The 19,007-nt window shown below is 50.7% G+C and overlaps 1 protein-coding gene and 1 long non-coding RNA gene across 2 annotated transcripts in view; one reads left to right on the top strand and one right to left on the bottom strand.

Annotated features, from left to right (window-relative positions):
* Window positions 1-17,980, top strand: part of LOC108640857 — a 53,556-nt gene extending 35,576 nt beyond the window's left edge. The window contains exon 3 of the long non-coding RNA XR_001921551.2: window positions 17,753-17,980. This is a non-coding gene — a long non-coding RNA (uncharacterized LOC108640857). The remainder of the gene's footprint in view (window positions 1-17,752) is intronic.
* On the bottom strand, window positions 14,603-17,981 carry FBXO2 (F-box protein 2). The gene is made up of 5 exons (XM_008928713.2): window positions 17,707-17,981; window positions 16,507-16,633; window positions 16,315-16,410; window positions 15,854-15,989; window positions 14,603-15,465 (listed from the first exon to the last, which is right to left on the bottom strand). Exons 1-5 carry the CDS (start codon window positions 17,954-17,956, stop codon window positions 15,331-15,333), a joined length of 744 nt encoding a protein of 247 aa, XP_008926961.1. The 5' UTR covers window positions 17,957-17,981; the 3' UTR covers window positions 14,603-15,330.
* Window positions 17,982-19,007: the final 1,026 nt, after the last annotated feature.

Genomic DNA, 19,007 nt, shown 5'->3' with positions numbered 1-19,007 from the left:
GATGCTGGTGGATCTGCTGCCCCAGGAGGGCAGGAGCAGGCAGGAGATGACTTGCAGCCTGTGCTGATGGTGGCCTGCACGCTCCTCTGGCTCCTCCTGTAATTTATGGAAGCCCCGTGGTTTATAAACTGTGGTGTTGGAATGATGGATGGCGCTTGTTTAATGCAAGTCTGCCTTTGGTGCTGCTACTCCAGCAGCTGCTGATTTGTTTTCTTCCCTCCCCTGCACCAGAGCCAGCACTGAGCTGGCTGGGATCAGGACAAGGCACTGATTTCTCTGACCTTGGTATGGGCATGAGCTCGTTCCTTTTCCTCCTGCTCCACCAGCCCCCTGCTCTCCCCTTTGCCTCGGGAAGAGCTGGGTACAGGGTGGAGAGCAGAGCACTCAGGAGGAAGGCCCTGGGGACAACAGGACAGCATCCCTGGAGTGCCAGTGGGTTTGCTGGGGGCAGGAGAGGGAGCAGGCAGCACAGAGCACATGCCTGGCAGCTGGACAGAGCCAGTGCAGGACACAGAGATGCCTCTCCACTCTGCAGCTGGACCTCTGGAGGGGACTCCACTCTGCCCAGTGTTCCAAGGGCTTCCTGCCTGCTGGGCCTGGAAAACATTAATGCATTCCCAGCTGCTCTGCCTGGCTGTCCTGAGCATCATCCTCCAAGAGAAAAGAGGATCTGCTGCCCTCCCAGCAGCTTGGTGCTGGGCAGAGGCAAGAGCCAGCCTTGCCATGGGGGACGAGGAGAGAAGGAGCCATGGCAGTGGGGCAGGACTGAGCTGGCTCGGTCCCACTGGTTTCTGTCAGGGAGGCTTATTCATTGCTTGGTGGTGCTGTGTTACATGACCCATTTGAAGCTTTTTCTTGTCTGTTTTGAAACTGTGAAATGAGGCGCGGTAATCAAGGAGGGTTTTAATAACCATCCCAGCTCTGACATTTAAATTACAGATGGCATTTTCAATTAAACAAGCACTCTCAGCAGGTTTAATTTAGCTATCAGTTCTGCTTTGTTCTTTAAGTGTTTCCTTTAAAACAGTGATGAATTTAAAACTGGCTCCAAAGGGAGAAGGAGCCAAGAAGGGATTGGAGCTGGCTGGAGATGGGGAAGCCCCTTCAGGGGATGCTGAGTGTGCAAAGGGAAGCCAGAGACTGAGGAGATGAGATGTTAAACTCCCCCAGCACAGATCTGTGCACATGCTGCTGTTCTCAAGTGTCATTTTGTGTGCCTACACGTGTGTGCATACAGTCACAACTCCGTGCTTCCAAATGCAGTGACAGCCAGACTTGAGCACCCCATCTCTTCTGTGGCTGATCAGCTCCCTGTGTGCCTGCTTGCATTCCTCTGCTCCTTTGAAGGCCCACTCTTGTCCTTTCTATCTCTTTACACATCCGTGCTCCCATTTTACCAGGGCACCCCAAATCCCCCTCCATACATGAGCTCTCACTGTTCATTGCTTGCTTCTTCCAAGCAGGGCTGGGGCTGATTCCACCTCTGCATAAAAACAAACCTAACAAGACCATAAAGGACACGGTGGGAATTATCTGTTTGGCTCAAACTTAATAGTCTCCCTGATGGCTCTGGCTTGCTTTCTCCATTAGTTCCTGGATGTGCTGGTTTCTGATACACTGAGCTTGGTTTGCAAGTCCTTGTGAGCCCTGGGAGCTGCTGCTGCTCGGGGCTGCCTGTGCTGAGAAGTCCCTGCCTCCAGGTCTCTCCCAAGAGGAGGTGAGAGCAGCAGAGAAAGGGAAACAGCATCCTAGTTGTGTCTTAGAGCAGGGGGAAATGCTGTTCTCCACAGCCTGGGTTGCCTGGCACTCTGCAGGGGAATGACACCCAGCTGGAACTTCCTCTGTGACTGAGGCAGGGGTGGAGCTGGGGCAGCCTCGACCTGTGTGTGCCTGAGGCTGCTCTGCTGCCTTGCTTGTGGGGTGGACACAGCTGTTCTTTCTCCTTGCCTGGCCCTCTGCACTCAGTGCTCAAATCTCCAGGTCCTTGTGGTTCCACATGCTCAGGTCCTGCTGTTCTCCTCTTGGTGCATGGCCAGTCTGGGCACCTGGTGCTTTCACACTGCAAGGCCACAGGGCTGCAGCTTCCAGATCACTTCCCGATCTCCAGGGATGAAACCCTGCCTGATTTTTCTTGAGATGTGTGTGTTTCCAGTCTTCCATGGCAGAGCTCACAATCCCCTAGATCAGAAATATCTCCTGTTACCTGCTCACCTGGGTGAAGCAGCTGGAGCTCTGCCCAGCACAACTGCAGGTCAGGGATCACTTGTGACACTGATGAAGGAAACTCAATTTGAGTCATACACAATGGGAAAGTTCTGCCTGGGCCAGAGCTCAAAAATGGAATGGGATTAGGAACTGTAGTGTCAATACCTGGCTCTGTGTGAAGGTGGAGTTCAGGACAACTTGGCCATTGTGTGCTTACGGTCCCCAGCTGGTGACTTCAGTGACAGAAGGGTCACATAAATTAAGGCCAACGGTCCTGGCCCTTCCTTTGGGGGAGCTGCTGTGGCACTTGGAGAAGAGCCTTTCCCCTGGTGCCAAGGAGACCCCCTGCTCCCTGTGGTGAGGAGCCTGCTGTGCTTCCTCCCAGTGTAAAACAGGGCTGGATAATTTCATCACCGCTAATAACATTCCTAGCGAGGCAGGCTACAATAATGATAAGGGTAATTGAATCTCATGCTTCAGGGATAAGCCTCGCTCAGGAGGGGGATCAGGGAGGAATTCATTTCCCCCTTCCCTGTGGAAGCTGCTTTGCACAGTTGATCATTTGCATTGAAAGGCAGATGCTTCCCCTGGCACAGGGGCTGGGCTGACCCTGACAGTGGGGATCCAGCACGTTCCTGCTGCCTGCTGTCTGTCCTGCCTCTCTGATCCGTGGCAAAAGGTGAGCCTTTGCCTGCAGTCATTCCAGGAGAAAGTGGAGAGGGTGATGAGGGCAGGTGAGGCACTGCCTGCCCGAGTCCATCAGTCCTTCCAGCCTGCAGGTTGTGCTGAGGGTTGTGTGAGTGGACAAGGGTGCCAAGGAGGAGCAGGAGCAACCTAAAGTTATCTCCCATGAGTTGTGTTCCTGTGCAGCTTGCTCAGTGCAGAAAAACATGTGAACAAGTTTGATAGTGGCAAATTTTAGTATGTCCAGAGCCCTGGTTTGATTATTAACATTGGGGGGGGATGAGCAAACCTACAGGGACAGGCAATGAAGTGAAGAATGTGAAGGCAGGATGTCCTGAGGAGAGAATACCAGCTCTACTGTCAGCCAACATCTCTTGGCTGTGGTGAATATAAATCCCAGGACTTAGAAAGTCTCTTCTTACCTGTCATCAAAATAGCAAAGAGTTCTAAGTCCTCCAGTCACATTAGAAAAATGGTTCACAGTATTTATGGTGGCAACTTAATTTCAAATACCATAATTTGAGAAAGTCCTGGCTGAGTCAAAACTTAGAGGAGTCCTAGGAAGCAAAATGTATCTGCATAACTTTTTTGTTAAACTCCCAGCTCCTAATTCCATCTAGAAGTGGATGCATTTCACTGGGGTCTGAGGGGATCTCTTAATAGCCTTCTCTTACCTCAGAGGAGGAATGTCATTTAATTACCTCGTTTATGCTTGTTGGGAAGCTTAAAGTGTTCTGGGCCGTGGGAATGAAAGGAGCTATAATTTGTTATTATTTGTTAAGAATGAGCCACAGAGTGATGCAGCTCAGCTAAAAGGAGCTTTCAGACCTGTCTGACAGGGTGGGAGCTCTCACTGGAAAGACCTGGCTGGCCAAGCTGGAGAGAGACATCTGGCACACAGTGGGAGAAAGATGTCAGCATCCAGCCATCTGCCCTGGTGCCCTTGCTCTGCTGCATGACCACCATCCTTTAAATGGATTTATTTCCCCCAGCTCATGGTCTGGGTTGGAGCGGGTGGTGGAGTTGTCTCCAGGTCTGTACGTGGGCACCTGAGACTTTGAAAATGAAATTACATGTTCAAGGGAAACCATGCAGAGCAACATATCGAATCCAGCAGCCCAGAGGTGTTCAGGAGTCTTTTTCTTAACTTCTAGGAGGAAAAAACTCCATGCTCAGCTGTGCTAGTCCTGGAGGGAGGGCCCAGGAGGCAGGAAAGCATTTCTATTCATTTTTTTTCACCTTAGCAGCTGTGAATTATTCATGGAGCTCCACTGACTTAGTGCAGGGGGAAAGATTTCCTGTTCATTATTTACTGATCTCTTCAAGAGCATTACACTTTTTTCTTTTCTTTTTTTTTTTTCTTTTTTTTTTCCTTTTTTTTTTTTTAATCTAGGATCTCTTTAGGAGCAGGAGAAGTTTCTTCCCCTGGACTTTCAAGGAGTCCTTTGCCATGTACCTTTGTTATTTATTCTTTATAATGAAGCTGCTGGAATTAATTCCTGAGAAAGACAGTGTAAAGAAACATCCCTGTCATTATACAGTCTTCAGAATTGTGGTTAAAAGATTTCCAGGTGGCAAAGGAATGCCCCAGTGGAGTCTGTGTCAATTGACTCCTGATGTGATTGATGGTTGTGGTCTGGTACTGAAGCTGTCCTTGATGTCTATCATGTGCTTCCTTCCCTGGCTGGGAGCAGGGGGTGAGAAAACTGCTGTGGGATGCACAAAAGCCCCGGTGACCAGGCTGGGAAGAAGTCCTGGCCTGGGACTGGGTCTCTCTTGGGGATACCAGTCCCCAAAGCACCCAGGATATTGAGGCAGTACCATCAGATTCTTTGGTCAGAGCTGTGGTGTGTGGGATCCCTGCCCTGCCACAGTGTCACTCCTGGATCCTCAGGCACAGTCTGGGCCGTGTTCCTGCCCACTCTGGGCTCTCTGATAATCACAGGCTGGTCTGTGCCACCATGTCCTCTCTGCTCTGGGCTGGGGTGCCTGAATGAGACAGTGACCTGTCTCCGTGTGTGTCCCATTCACTCACATCCCTGCACATGCCAGGAGAACACTGAGTTTGCTTCTCACTGGAGTTTTGCTCTTTTATCTCCCTCTCTCCAGCCCTGGCACTCTGTACAAACACAGGTGCCTACTGGGTTTAAGGGGCATTTGCTGTTTCCTGAAGGTGCTGTTCATCCTTATCTAGTGATTTGCAGGTACACACAGGGTAATTTCTCCAGGGCTGCTTCTGGGGGGGGCTGTGATAGTGTCAAGTATTTAATTGGGCTCTGTGGTCTCTGAGCCCAACCTCAGACTCCTGATTACCTGTGTGGATGAGCCAGGGAATTGCTGCTGTGAATTTTGATGAAGACCAGCGTTCTGTGGGAGCCTGCCAGGCTGGGGGTTGATGAACAGGGCCGAAAGTAAGACCCAGAGAGGGGGAATGACCACTGCTGTGGGGGGCAGAGTGGATCAGAGGGTGTGAGTTGCACAGCAGGCATCGCTGTGGAACAACACCCTGTGGCATTGCCCTTGCAAGCAGGGCAGTGTCTGGAGCAGAACCTTTTCTGTGGGACACTAAGGACAGAGAGGAGACACTGTGGCCCTTTGTGTGGGTCTCTGTGTGTGTCCCTGTGGACATGCTCAGGCTGTCATACATTACATCCCATTGTTGTGCTCTGTCTGCTCTGGTTCGTGCTTGCTGTGCAAGCTCTGCCTGTGCACAGCTCAGCAGGGCTCGTTCCCAGGAAAGCTTCCTGAACACTTCTGAAACACCAGAGCAGCAAAGTGAATTGAGGCATGGAACATATATCCACAGTCCAAGGGAAGGCAGCAGTTCATCTGGGCAGGAATTGCTCCCAGCCTGACTATCCCACCTCCCCATACACAAGATCATGGCACTTAGGAAGGAGCAAATGTGAAGGAAGGGTTTGAAAGCAGCCTGGAAGAGCTTGGCTGGGGTTTCTGGTCATGGCTTACAAGCCATTAGGAAAACAGCAGCACCTCTGCCTCTTGCTCTAACACCCTCTGGAGACTCAGGTTACCTGCAGCGTGGGGAGACAGGGAAATGGGAATGATTAAATTATTCAGGCAGTTCAGAGGTCTCTTCAGGCAGCTGCTCCTCGTGTGTGTGAAAGGGAGGGTTGAGGCATCGCTGATGAGTGTCACCCATAAGGGAGGAGAGCCAGAGTGTGTGGCTGAAGCTGAAGCCTGGCAGTTCTGGGCTCAGGGTGTTCACTGGCACTGACCCAAGGGCAGGGCAGGACAGGATGGGCTTCAGTGCCTTGACAGGTATCACTGTCAGCACTGCACCACTCTCTGACAGCGTGGGCCTTTTTTTAGCCTCACACGTCAGACACTCTCTGGGCACCCCAGGGTATTTCCTGGCTGTTTCTCTGCCTGGTGGATGTAACAACCCTTCCAGCACTTTCTGCCCCTCAGGTGTGCAGCAGGACGTGCTGGGGAGGGAGAGCTCCTGTGCCTCCCCGTCCGACACCAGCTGGGTAGTGTTGTTGAGGGAGGTAGACCTTGACACTGCAAATGTCATGGAAGTGACTTGGAAATGAGATGAAATGTCATTCATTTTGCATGCAGGCAAAAAGCACAGTAAATGAAAGGATTAGATGGAGTATGCTTGAAGGGAGAGCTCTTGTCCTGATCAATAATTTAAAAATTCCCAGGCAAGTGAGCGTTAGGGCTGCATGTACAAACCAGTTGTACAGCCCTTCCAAGAAGTTATTAAAAAGACTAGTTTGCTCAGATTTACTGGTTGCAATTGAGCTGAAGGTCACAGTTAAATGTAACTGAAACTTATGCATGTGTAGTAATTCCTAGTTCCTTCTGTTCAAAGTGCCTAAAACTCTGTTCTTACTGTGATAGCATGAGGGAGAATAAAAACCTGAGTTAGCCCTGTCTGCTTAGAGGAATGGCTTTGTCTTATTGAAGTCGTAACAGCTGAAGTACTTTTTCTGAATGTGTGCTGACTGTGTCCAAACTTTTATTCCAAGCAGCCATGGCTGTGTTGGAGGCTGCACAAAGCAGGGAGTGAGGCTTGGATGGGGAGGCAGTGGCAGTGTGGTTCAGGAAACGTGGGCTTGGAGTTCCTGGCTGTGCTCACAGGCTGCCTCAGGGACTCCAAGGCAAGCTTATGTCTCTGCCATCTCTGTGCTAAAATAGCAATAATGGCTCATGGAAGACAATAAAATCTGCTAATAGTGCATAAGCACGTGGGTGTATCATGGCTCATGTTCCTGGAGCAAGCACTGTCTAGATATAGGTCAGGAATTAATGCATCCTATGCTTTTTCTGTGTGTAAATACGATCTTGCCTTTTAGGCTTACCAGAGCCCCTTTCCCCCACCTCTTTTCCATCCATACTGAATCCCAAACTCTCTGCTAAGAACAGAAGCACTGACCTTCATGACTGACTGTGAGCAGCATCTCCTTTCCTGTGAGGAGCATGTCAAACCATTACAGCAGCCTCTCATTTCTTCCAGCTGAAACACCCAGTGGCAACAAAACAGGATCATTTCCTTTGTTTTATCTGGTTTTCCTCATAAAACCTGCTAACACTGGAATGTCTAGAGAAGTCCTGTGCTTCTTCAAATGTGCCACATTTTCAGCCCAGGCCGTGACAAACGGTGGCACCAGCAAGGGTTGGTGTTCCTTGCTCTCTGTGAAGGGCTGGTTTGAGGGGTCTCACCTCAGACATTCCAGTAAACAGCCCCCCGAGGTGTCACAGAGGAGCTGGTGTTGCCTCTGGGGATCCCCAGAACCGGGTGTCCAGTGAGCCCCCCTGAGCAAAGTGTCAGAGCCTCGACAGTGAGATAGGAGGGGCAGTTTGTGTGTGCTGGTCCAAACCCCTCCCAGACAGGGCAGCAGGCTTGTCCCAGGGCAGGGTACAAGGGGTGTTTTCATAAGTATTTCAGTGGGTTGGGATCAGTGAGTCCTCCCCCTGCCTCTGTGCCCTTCTACCTGGCTCTCCCACACCCCAGTGCTGTGTTCCATGACTTTGTGCCCACGGTGTTGTTTGCTCACCAGCAAGAGCTGCCTTGCACAGGTTGCACTTGAACCTGATTTGGTCCCCACTGGTGGTGGGTACCCGAGTGTGTGCTGTGCAGGATGGGGGACACAAACATCTGAGAAGGGTGGTTGGGGCTGCTGCCTGATTTCTTAAAATGTTGCTTAGAAACCAAACTCGATATTGCCGAACTCCACCAGATCTGCAGTGCAGAATTCTCTGCACAGGGAAAAGGATTTCTTATTTTTATTATTATTTTCTACTTTTTCCCCTCCCCTCTTAAAAGAAGTAACTCACTTTTCAGCTGTTGGAGAAGGTGGTAATTGATCTAGAGCTTTGCAGCTTGCCTTCCGGAATGGTTTTATTCTTAATGTAGGAATAAAATTCTGTTAGGTCAAATACACAGCAATAAATACAAGAAGCACATTAACTTAATATATTGGATTATTCCACTTGGTGGTGACGGGGAAAAAAACAAGATTTAATTCCCCTGGCAATGCAGGCAAAGAAAATCACTTTCCCTGCCCATTTTTTTTTCTCTTAAGTCATTTTTGTCTGTCAATGCCAGTGCTGCAGGCTTTGACAGGGTTTAATTTTACTTCTTATTTTTTTTTAACCTGGTGTGAAAGTAAGAAGTGTTTTCTCCAAGTAAATTGTTCACAAATTCACTCAATGCCTTTTATTTCTGGCTGGTAGAGATTCCTCCCCTGGTGGGATGTGTGGAGCTCTTGGTGCCATCACAAAAGTGGGGATTGCCTGGAGCTGGCAGGGTAGGGTGGCTTTTAGCTTCACTTTTGGGGTGGGGCAGTGAGTTCAACACAGCTGTTCTCCTTTTTCCAGACGTGCTGGTGTTGGTTTCTGTTCCTACCCTGGAGCTTCCCAGCTAGAACTAGGATCTGCTGCTCCATGCCAGCTGTTTCTGTGATGTACCACCACCCTTCAGGGCTCCCACACAGTGGTGACTGTGCCCAGCAGGGCATGGGTGTCTCTCCAGTGCCATGCCTTGCAGTGCTGAAGTCTTTCATCAAGTCCCATAGTCAGTCCTTGTGCCAAGCCTTCCCTCATTTTTCTGGGGGAGTGATGACATTGGATCCTTTCCCTACAGTCCTTGACTTTCCCCAAACTTCTGTTTTATATGGGAAAAAGGACAGATGAAAAGAGGCAGGAACAATCCCTTTGCTTGTCATCATGGCAGACAGATGGGTAGAAGGTGGCTCTGCTGGGGACCAGGCAAGTGGCAGAGAGACTGGAGCAGGGATTTTGTGTGGATAACAGAGAGGAAACATCTCAGCACGGTCAAGGACTGCAGAAAGGATTTGCAGATGGTAAAGCCTTCGGAGCCAGAAAGCTTTGAAAGAAGTCTGGGTGAATCTGTGTTAGGAGTGCTGGGAGGGTGGGGAGGGGTCTGCCTTGAACAGGAGAGGGGGAATTAGAGCAGACAAGCCTGGGGGGTGTGGTTGAAGGTGTGTGTTGGTTCTAAAGCATCTCTCTCTGTGCAAATTGGCAAGAGAGGCTGGAGGAAAAGCAAGGCAGGAGTGTCCATGTGGTTAACTGAGTGTTTGCAGTGTTTTCCTCCGTCCAGGCAGAGTTATCGCTCCAATAAGCAGAGCTCCTGCACCAGCACCCAGACTCCACCTGACTGTGTTTGTCTGAGACGAGAAAGACTTCATGATAATCCTGCTGGCAATTAATTGGCTTTTGTTCAGCAAGAGTGAACAAGATCTCATCTTAATCTGTTTCATTATTTCTCCTTGTATAGCACAAGTCAACACAAGATTAGGTTTAATTTACAAAAAAATGCAAAGTCATTACTCATATCTGGATCAGGATTTTATCTGCTTCGTTTTGCAACACTTTGTGTGTCAATATGAATGGGAGGAGCTGCACGGTGTGTGGTGAGGTGGAAACAGTACTGCTTGACTTCAGGACCTTTTGCAGGGATTGCAGGTGTCAGAGCTCTGGTATCACCCTTCCTCTACAGAGAAGGAGCTCTGTGCTCAGGGAAACCAGGGTTTATGTACCCTGATGCATTTCAGTGCTTCTGGACGTGGTACCTACATCCTCAAGGTGCTCAGTGGGAGGCCCCTCACTGCCAAAGCTGCTCCCCTCCCTGTCAGTGCCCCCGTTCCTGCTGCAGGGAGATGTTTCCCCACCATCCATCAGTCCAATGAGCTCTCCTATGACTTTATTGCAGCCTCTCTGCCGCTCTGGGAGCACTGATTGCACTGTGGTTAATGGGTCTGCACAGGCACCAGCTCCAGATGAGCTGCTCTGAGTGCCTGCAGGGGAGGTCAGCCAAGGGCATGTGGGATGTCCCTGGGACTCCTGACTCCCTGGGAAGGGCTGCCCAGCTCCGTGTGCAGGGAGGGTGGCAGGAGACCCTGTGTGCCTGGGCACGGTGCACGTGGGGACACAGCCCTGCTGCTCTGGGTGACTCTGCTGAGACTCGTGGCTGGATTAAGGTTAGAGATACTCTGCAGGGAAAGGCATGTTACTGATTTGAGTGATACTGATAATAAATCAATGCTTTAGGATAGTGTTGAGCAAGTTGTGCTGCTTCCAATGGAATTTGAAAGGCCTTCATCTGCATTCAGGCAGCTTTCACTGCTCTGATCAGTCATTACAGCCGAAAACGCTGCCAGCATCCAAGAGAGGTGTGCTGTGTCTGCTGCCCAGGGGGCAACCGTACTTCCAAAATGTGTGTGGGGCGTCCCCGATGGCAGGGATAAGCATTAGGGTCTGCGCAGCAAAGGCTGCTCTGCAAACCGTGCCAGGCACTGCAACAGGACGAGGACAAAACGCTCCCTTCGTGCCTGAGCTGCCGCCAGAAGAAGAAACAAGGTGCAAGAGCTCAGACACAGACCCAGGGCGGTCCCTCTCCATCCCCCGTGCATCTCTCTCGGCACGGAGGGAGCCCCGCGGGCTCCTGCCTGCAGCCCGAGTGCCCTCTGCTGTCCCCGCCGCGGGACCGCGCTGCCCGCCCTGCCGCGCTGCCAGCCTGCACTGTCCTTGGCTGGTGCCGGCTGTGCCGGTCTTCCTCTCCTGGAGCATCTTCCCGCACTCACCCACGGGCACGTGCTGTTTTGGCTCTGGGTGTCCGTAGACCGCTCTCGCTTTGCTCCCCGCTTGCTGTGTCAGGAGTGGCTCTCTCGGGCTGTCTTGTGCTTTGCAGCCTCTGTGAGGCTTCCGGGAATCACTGCTCCCGCCGTATTCCAAAGGGATTCCCCGGCAGAAAGACGTTCTTCCTGTTAGTAAGAAGACCGAGGGCAAGGGCCCAAGCTCGCTGCCGCCAGACGTCGGGAGGACCACTGGATGGAAGGAGAAGCAGGGCTCAGTCAGATCAGAGCCAGGCTGATCACAGGCACTCTTTGACCCCCAGGTGTGTGTGTGGTGTGGGACAGCAGTGGAGGAGGTGAGGGAGTGGCTGTGCCCGAACCGCAGAGGGAGGTGTGTGCCCCAGGGAACACCAGCCCGGCGCTTTCCAGTTCTTGAGGGGAGTTCTACTCTTGTCAGGCAAGGATAAGTCCTTGGTTTTCCGTCCCTTTTGTGACCCTACTCATCTCAGCTGCAGCTTTAGGCCAAATGTCTCTGCTGCAGGAGTGACTGATGCTCTGCTGTCCTGTCTTTCAGGAAGTGCCATTCCCAGCCTCTACAAGCTGTTTGATTTAGAAGGAATCAAGCTCCTAAGCCATCCTCCCTTTTACAACTGGCTAAAACAGCTGGGCTGCAAGCAACAGGGAACTGTCAGATAGATTATTTTTATTTTCTCCCTCATCTCTCCCATCCCATCTTGAATTGCCTGGTGGGGGAGAAAACTCCTCCATCTGTCCACAGCCCCCCAGGTGGGCAATAATAGATGCTTCATATAGAAAAATTCAATTAGACTTGACAAGAGATATATGATAGTACTTCCTTGCCAGGGCCCCATCTTGCTCTGTTCTGTTCCTCTGCAAGAAACTTGCTATAGAAGCTGTTGAGAATAAAAAACCCAAAAGCAACCACTTTTTAAGTATTTTTGGCCGTATTATAATGACATTTCTAGCCAGGACCAGCTGTGGTGGGCTGTGTAGAAAAGAAAAATTACAGGGGCATCTCATACAACTGCAGCCACCAAGGTGCAGGTGGCTACCCAGCCCTGGTGAGAGCAGGACAGGGCTGTGTGTTGTGCTCTACTAGGGCTTCTCTTGGTGCCTCTGAGTACTGGAGCAGCCAAGGTAAGAGGTGTGTTCATGTGGTGTCTTGGCCAAGAGTGAAGGGTTCGTGTCTTAAACTCTCCAGTTCTCTTCATCCAGCTGGTCCATTCCAGTGTGGGGTGTTTGGAGGACAGTTCCATTCTGTCTTTGGTGTAGTTCAGCAGTGCTGGGGTGCACTGTGGGTTTGATGTGCAAAGGGAACAGGAGCCCTTTCTGCAACTCCTGTTGCTGTAACTGGGACTGGGAGGGGACCCTTTTGTCTGGTTTCAGTTTGGTTGTTTTTTGGGTTTTTTTTTCTACAACATGAATGCTCCAGCAGCACTCAGTTTTTGTGTTTTAATGCTCAGATTTCTAAATATTCTGAATCTGGGGGTTGAGAATACCTGTTATAAATTACTTGGGGTCAGAGATCTTCCTGTCTGTACAGCATGTGTCTGCATTGGTCACCAGTGTTCCCAAAAGCTGCTGTGCAGTGTCACACAGCTGCCTGCTGGTGTTGGCACAGCAGAAAGCAGAAAGAACTGGCATTGAAGCTGTAACAGAGCCCTGCAGTGGCTGGGAGATTTAATACATCCAAGCCCTTTTGTCACAGTTGCACTGACTTTCTGTAATCCCATGAAATTGTATCATCTCAATTTCCATGAAGTCTGGAACATGTGAGAGCCCATCTCTGACAGGTGAATGGGCAGTTTGGAATTGGATGTACGTGTGCAATGCAGATCTCAGTGTGTTCACACTTCTGGTATTTGATCAAAATTCAAAAGGCATTTGGAGCAAAATATTTATAATGTGAGCAGGATTTTTTTTCCCCATGTGCCCAGACACTCACTTGCTTTGGGATTCTGACTGATGTGGCTGAATGCAAGGGGTAATGGCTCCCTTGAGGTCAGCAGTGACTTTGGGGAGCAGCCATGGGGGGCAGAGGTGGCTGTTCTCTGCAGGGAGGCTGCAGGCACTGAGTTCCTTGGAAAGCACCTCTCTGAGGGAGTGGGAAGGTCAGGACAGCTTTGCAAGATGCCCCTGACAGCCAACATGAACAGCATGAGGAGGGTAAGCCCCCAGGCAGCTGTTCATGGTAACAGAGCTGCTGGGGAGACTTTGTGTGTTTAGTGTGTGTTTAGTGGCTCAGCCTAGATAAACCCAAAGTGGGGACCACGGCCCTACCCTCTAAGTACAAGGGCCACAATATCCAAAGGCTTAATCCTGAGGTTTATCCTGACTCTGAGATGGTGGATTAGGAAAGGTTCAGTTTAACAGTTGCATCAAGATGTGGAATATTGATCCCCTCGCTGCACTGATTCCTTAGGGACAGATGGAGGGCTGGCTTCTTCTGTGGGGCAGAAAGTTGGCAGCGAGTTGAAGATTAACCAGTCAGCTGCACTAAAGGCTGTGGTGAATAAAGCAGCAGTTGTGTGACCGTGTGTGCAGGGGGGATGCAGGGGAAAGAGCTAAATTGTGAACTGGTTCTGGTGCCTCCTGGGTCAGAGGTAAGGCTGAGCTCACAGCAGAGCCAGTGACTGTTGACCTGGAGGGTGTCTGGCAGGACTGGGCTTTGTAGGAGCCCTCCTGGGCCTTCTCTGTGCCTTGCATGAATTCTCACTGTGCTTTAAGTTCACTTCTGCTTGCTGTTGCGCTGCAGCCCTGCTGCACATGGAGCATTTCTAATGGGTCCAGGCTGCTGGATTGAGGAACAGAGCAGTTCCTCTTCCAGGGACACTCGTGGTACCACACAAGGTACAATGACTCCTGGTTTTGGGTAGGACTGGCTGATGTGGCTCCACATAACTAAACAGAGAACATATGCTTGAACACAGGACACAGACACCCAGCACACAAGGGAAGATCCACACACAGCTGTGTCACTTTATTAGGTTTGCTTGGGCTCTGGCACAGCATGGCTGTGGTTTGGGAGCCCTGTGTGCCCGGGGCACCCAGGGGCAGCCCTGCAGGAGCCCAGGGAAGCAGTGTGCACAGTGCCCAGGGGGAAGCTCTCCTTTGGCTGCAGGCAGGAGCAGTCACTGCTCAGGTAAAGGGGCACTTGGATGCAAAGTGGCAGCCCAGGGAGGGAAGACAGACAGAGACACAAAAATACAAGTGCCTTCTCTAGGCAACAGCAGCTCTGTTAGGGGATGCTCTTCTGAGGGGAATAACTACAGGGACAGGCTTGGCTCAGGAGAGCTTAGGGGTCTGTTCAGAATGGGGATTCACAGCCCTGAGTGATATCAAGAGGCACAAGTGGGAGAGTGAAGTGCTGTCTTGTCAGTGAACACATGGAGGAGGCAGACAGGTACTTCTTGCAGAGATGGAGTGAGGCAAAACAGCTTTGTGTGTGCAGGGTATCTCCTCCCTGCAGGGTCAGACTGGGTGACCAAACACTTGCACAAAGCATGCAGAGGCCAGGGAGGGGCACGTTAGTTTGTTTTCATTTGTTCCTGGACCCCACCCCCAATTTTTCCTAACCTATTTCCCTAAGTTGTTGTCATATCTCTCTCTCTCCCAGCAATTACTGTCATCTGTCTGAGGGAGCCAAATGAAGCCCCAGGGTTGGACACCAGACAGGTTTCTGTTCCCAACACTTGCCTCGATAAATGGATACTGGGAACAGTTTAAGGGAAAAGGATCCAATCCCTCTTGTTTTGCATTATCACTAAAAATTAAACTAATAGCACTTGACAGCCAAGCTAGAGCCCCTCTGTGGTAAGCAATGACATCTATTGTTTGTAAATGGGAGAAGCCAAGGTTCTCACTGCAGGCCATGGAAGCAGTTGGTGACAGAGCTTGTGACAGGGCTCTGGGTTTCCCTGGTACGTTCTCAGGCACAAGGTCTATGTTTTTCTTTCCTACTTTCTTCCACTCTTCACCTTCCAGAAAATATGCCTTAAGTGCCCCTCTAAGTTAAGGAGTGCCCAAGTCTGGGAGCAGGCAGGAGGGGTGTCTGGCTTGGGGTTAATGGCTCAGGAGAGAAGGTCTGCAGGACTTTTAGGTCATCTCCCGTCTGATGGAGAACATCAGTGCAAGTGGTGAGGCTGAGCCTTGTGGTGCAACCTCAGATCCATCCCCACTCTTTGCACAGTCCCCCTGAGGAAGGCTGGGCGCTGGCTCTGGCGTCTTGCAGGCGCGTTCCTACGCAGAAGGGCCCGATGCTCTACAGCCAGAAGCAGCACCATGCAGAGACCATCCAGAGGCCGTGGGATGCCCTGAGGGAAGTCAGCTCCAGCATGCAGGCCCCAGCTGAGCGTGGCTACGGCTCCACTGTCACGCTGCTGTTGGTGACGCGGGCGCCGTACCAGCCCTTCCAGAACAGCGTGTCCTGGCCGCCGTGCTCGAAGCGCACGAAGCGCACCCCGGGCCCGTACTTGGAAAAGGTGTGGGAGATCTTTGGGACAAGAGACAAAAGGGTTGTTGGTAAGCATCAAACCACCCTGAACCTACAGTGCACAGAGCCTTCAGCCCCACACCTGCCATGCTAGGTAACAATGGGGACATTTACAGTGGAAGGAGCTTTGATCCCATTATTTTTTTCAGAACCTCTCCCACTTGGACATCTCCTTCACTTTACACCTGCAGTGGTAACTCAGCAAGTTTCCAAGTTTCCTGCAAGGCAGCCTCCCAGTATAATCCCTTTGTTTAATCACAGGGTCATGGCTCCAGAGAACACGTGACAGAGCCTTCTCCTCCTGCAGGAGAACTTTCCTGCTTCCCTCTGCTTCAAAATATTCCCGATTCATGCAGGTTGGGTGTCACCCGCTGAGGCTGCAACTCACCTCAGTCCAGCTGCCATCGTTGTCCTGTGGGATGGTAACAGTCTCACTTTTGTACTCAGCCAGCACATCCTCGTTCTCCGAGAGCAGTTTCACGCAGAGCTCGTAGAGGCAGCCGGCGTCGCGGCGCCCCGCGTACCTGCAGGGACAGCCCGCTGCTGGCACCGCCTGGCAGCTCTGCAGAGAGCCACAACACGGGCTCTCCACTCCCACCAAGGGCCTTGCTTTGAGGTGGAAATGGTTCTTGCCCCAGCCCACCACCTCCCCTCATTCACAGCACTTTGGAGTTCACGTGCACCGACACTTTGAAGCTTGTGGGAGCTGCCTGTGAGCCCTGTTCCACTTCCAGGGCATCCTGGCAGCTGAGGTTTTAAGGCCCAGTATATATGAGGGACGTGCCTTCCCTGCCCTTCCTTTTCTTTCTCAGCTCTCTGCCTGCCTTCTGAGGCATCCTTGCTACTTACCAGTCTCTTACCACAATTTTAGGCTGGGTTGTGTCCATCAGCTCTTCCCAGTAGCCCTCAGCCCTAAGGTCAATGACCTGAGCCTTTCGACACCACCTGAAAGACAAGATGTTATTGGTATCATGGTCTCTCCTGGGACTGGGGGAACCAAAAATGTTCCCTTCCCTAAATAAGAGAAGAAAGCAGCCTTACTCATAAGATGTAACAAAGTATTTATGGACTTCTTCACTAGGGAATTCTTTTCCAAAGTCCCCTGGGAGCTCTTCAATTTTCCAGCCATCACCTCCATTCTCTACCTCTCCCCAGTGCTCCAAGTCTTCTGCAAATGGCAGAGAAGAGACTTGGATGAGTCTTAGTTTCTGTGGGCCTGGGGAACCTGACCATCTCCCACTGGAACCTTCTTTTGGCTTGTGAAGGCTCAGTGTTAGACACAGCACTAATTTTGTATGTAGACTATGGATATGTTAAGTAGAGGTCAGGCAAAAACCTTTAGTCTGGCTGAGCTTAGTACTACCAAACTTTAACATTCCCCAGCAAAATGGCTGTGTAGTTGTAGGTTTGTCTAAGGAAGTACTCCAGGGAAAGGATTTAGGTATTCTGAACAGTGTATCAGCACTTCCAGTGGTCACAAGACAGAAACAGCCTGGGGAGAGATGCTGATTGCTTTATTTCTGTTTTCTAAATCTCTAAGTGGTATTTTCAGAAGCAGTAAGGCCTTAAACATAGGGCTTTTCTGGTCTTAGCCAGAGGGAGCCTGGATGTTGGAAAAGCTTGCAGAGTCAAATGGAGAAGCTGTGTTGATATTGCTTTGGTCTGTGATGTGTGAAATTGTTGCTGCTTGGGTTGTGAGGCTTGTTTACTGCTGCTTATTGCTACTACAGCCCTGGGAAGTGAAGCTCATGGATCCAGAATAATGGCACGTGGGGTATGTGGGCTGTGTGGGGAGGGGAAAAACATGATTTGCCTGTGCTGCTCCAAGGAAAGAAGCCTGAAGGGCTGGTGAGCTGAGGGCAGATAGGCCCCTGAGCAGGGAAAGGCTTCCTCTCTCCTGTCATGGTTTGGCAAGAAGCAATACAGAACAGATGCCATGACCATTACGGCACTGGACGGGTTCTGCAAAGGACATTTTTGTCTCTCAGACTTGATTTGGATCCCTGCAGAGGTTATATAAACCTAATGTGAAGTAAAGCCCTTTGCAAAGACTGATTATCAAAGGCCTTCGTGCCCATTAAATGATTTGGCTGCGTGCAATGAGTGATTTGACTCTCGGGCAAGGAGAAAATTCTGCAACCTGACAGCAGCTAAGATCTGCTTTCAAAGAGTGGAAATGCCCAATTCTCTGTGACTGGTTATCTCTCTGAAATCTCGGGGCAGGTTGTGCTTGTCTCTCACCTTCACCACATGGGTTCTTGATGAGGTTCTTCCTTTTCTTACTCAGGAAGTAGAAGTTTTGCCAGTTCTCTGCATCCTCCTCTGACTCTGCCCCAGTGAGCCCTTCCTGCTGGCACTTCAGGATCCACAGTGCAGCTCCATCGACCAGGTTCTTCCACTGGCAGCAGACCAGGCGACACACAAGCACCAGATCCACTGCAGGTATGGCAGCCAGGATTCGGATCAGGACTGCTTCAGGGAGGGACTCCATCCCTGGGCTCAGCAGCGTCAGACACTGAGGCAGTAGGAAAAAAGGGAAAGTAAGTGTGTTATTTGAAGGCTTGATTTTGGGGCCATAGATTTCTCCCTGACTTCAGGGCCTCCTGACACCCATCAATATGCTGAAGCAGATGAATATTTTATGTCATAAGTGAAAGCCCTGAGTTAAATCCCCCCACAAAATGGAAGTACTTGACATCTGCAGCTGTGGGCAGCTTGTTTGTTTCCCAGACTGGCATCAGTCCTTCCAGAATGTCTGCTGCTGCAAAAATCAGCTTTTTAGTAATTATTTCCTCTGCAGAGGGAGGCAGAGGGGGTGTTTGTTCTGCCTTTAGGAACATCCCTGATAACAAATGCTGCAGAGCAGTACCCAAATATCAGCAGTGAGCATCTTGCCAGCCACCCTTGCAGTGGTTCATTCTGTGTCTGATAGGCTTTACCTCAGGGGGCTGGCACTTAATCCCCTTAGTCACGAGCTCATATAAAGTACATGTCTGAGCATAGCTGAAAATAACTCAGTTGATATTTTCTAATATTCCATTTTCTATGGCCTCATAACCTGAGCCATTAAGTCAGAAGTGTGTGCTAATTCTGGCCTCCAAACAGCTCTCTGCTGCCCTGAGGCCCAGGTGCTGCAGGACTAAGGAAAGATGATTGAGCAGTTTCAGAGCCTCTGTCACCAGTGACGGATGCACTGTGACACTGCTGTTGTGTCAGCTGAGTCCTGGGGCTGGGGAGCTGCTAAGACTGCAGTGAACTGCATGGATGCAGCCAAACTCCTTGGGAACGAGTCATTAAGCCTGGGAGAGCACCAGGAACAGAGGGGAAATATCCTGACATGTGACTTGAAGAAATACAGCAGTGCCAAACCTGGCAAGGGAGGGAAGAAATAAAGAGTCACTGCTGTAACAGCATCCTAAATCTAGATGTTCAGGTGCAGAGCATCGTGTGTTCTCTATCTGCACTGCAGCCAGCACGGACAAACTGTCATTTAAAATTCCCTGGCTTTTCTGGGGATAGCATCAATGATTTCCCATTCTCCC

Source organism: Manacus vitellinus, unplaced genomic scaffold (genome assembly GCF_001715985.3).
Source record: "Manacus vitellinus isolate BGI_N305 unplaced genomic scaffold, ASM171598v3 scaffold_46_pilon, whole genome shotgun sequence".
Classification (NCBI taxonomy): domain Eukaryota; kingdom Metazoa; phylum Chordata; class Aves; order Passeriformes; family Pipridae; genus Manacus; species Manacus vitellinus.
Note: the sequence above shows the minus strand (reverse complement) of the source record. Positions and strands in the feature narration are given on the sequence as shown.

Excerpts from the sequence above, each read along its gene's own strand:
- FBXO2 (XM_008928713.2), bottom strand. The coding sequence starts at position 17,956 with ATGGAGTCCCTCCCTGAAGCAGTCCTGATCCGAATCCTGGCTGCCATA. Across the intron at positions 16,411-16,506 it reads TACTTTGTTACATCTTATGA|GTGGTGTCGAAAGGCTCAGG; the intron begins GTAAGGCTGCTT and ends CTTGTCTTTCAG. Across the intron at positions 15,466-15,853 it reads ACGATGGCAGCTGGACTGAG|ATCTCCCACACCTTTTCCAA; the intron begins GTGAGTTGCAGC and ends CTTGTCCCAAAG.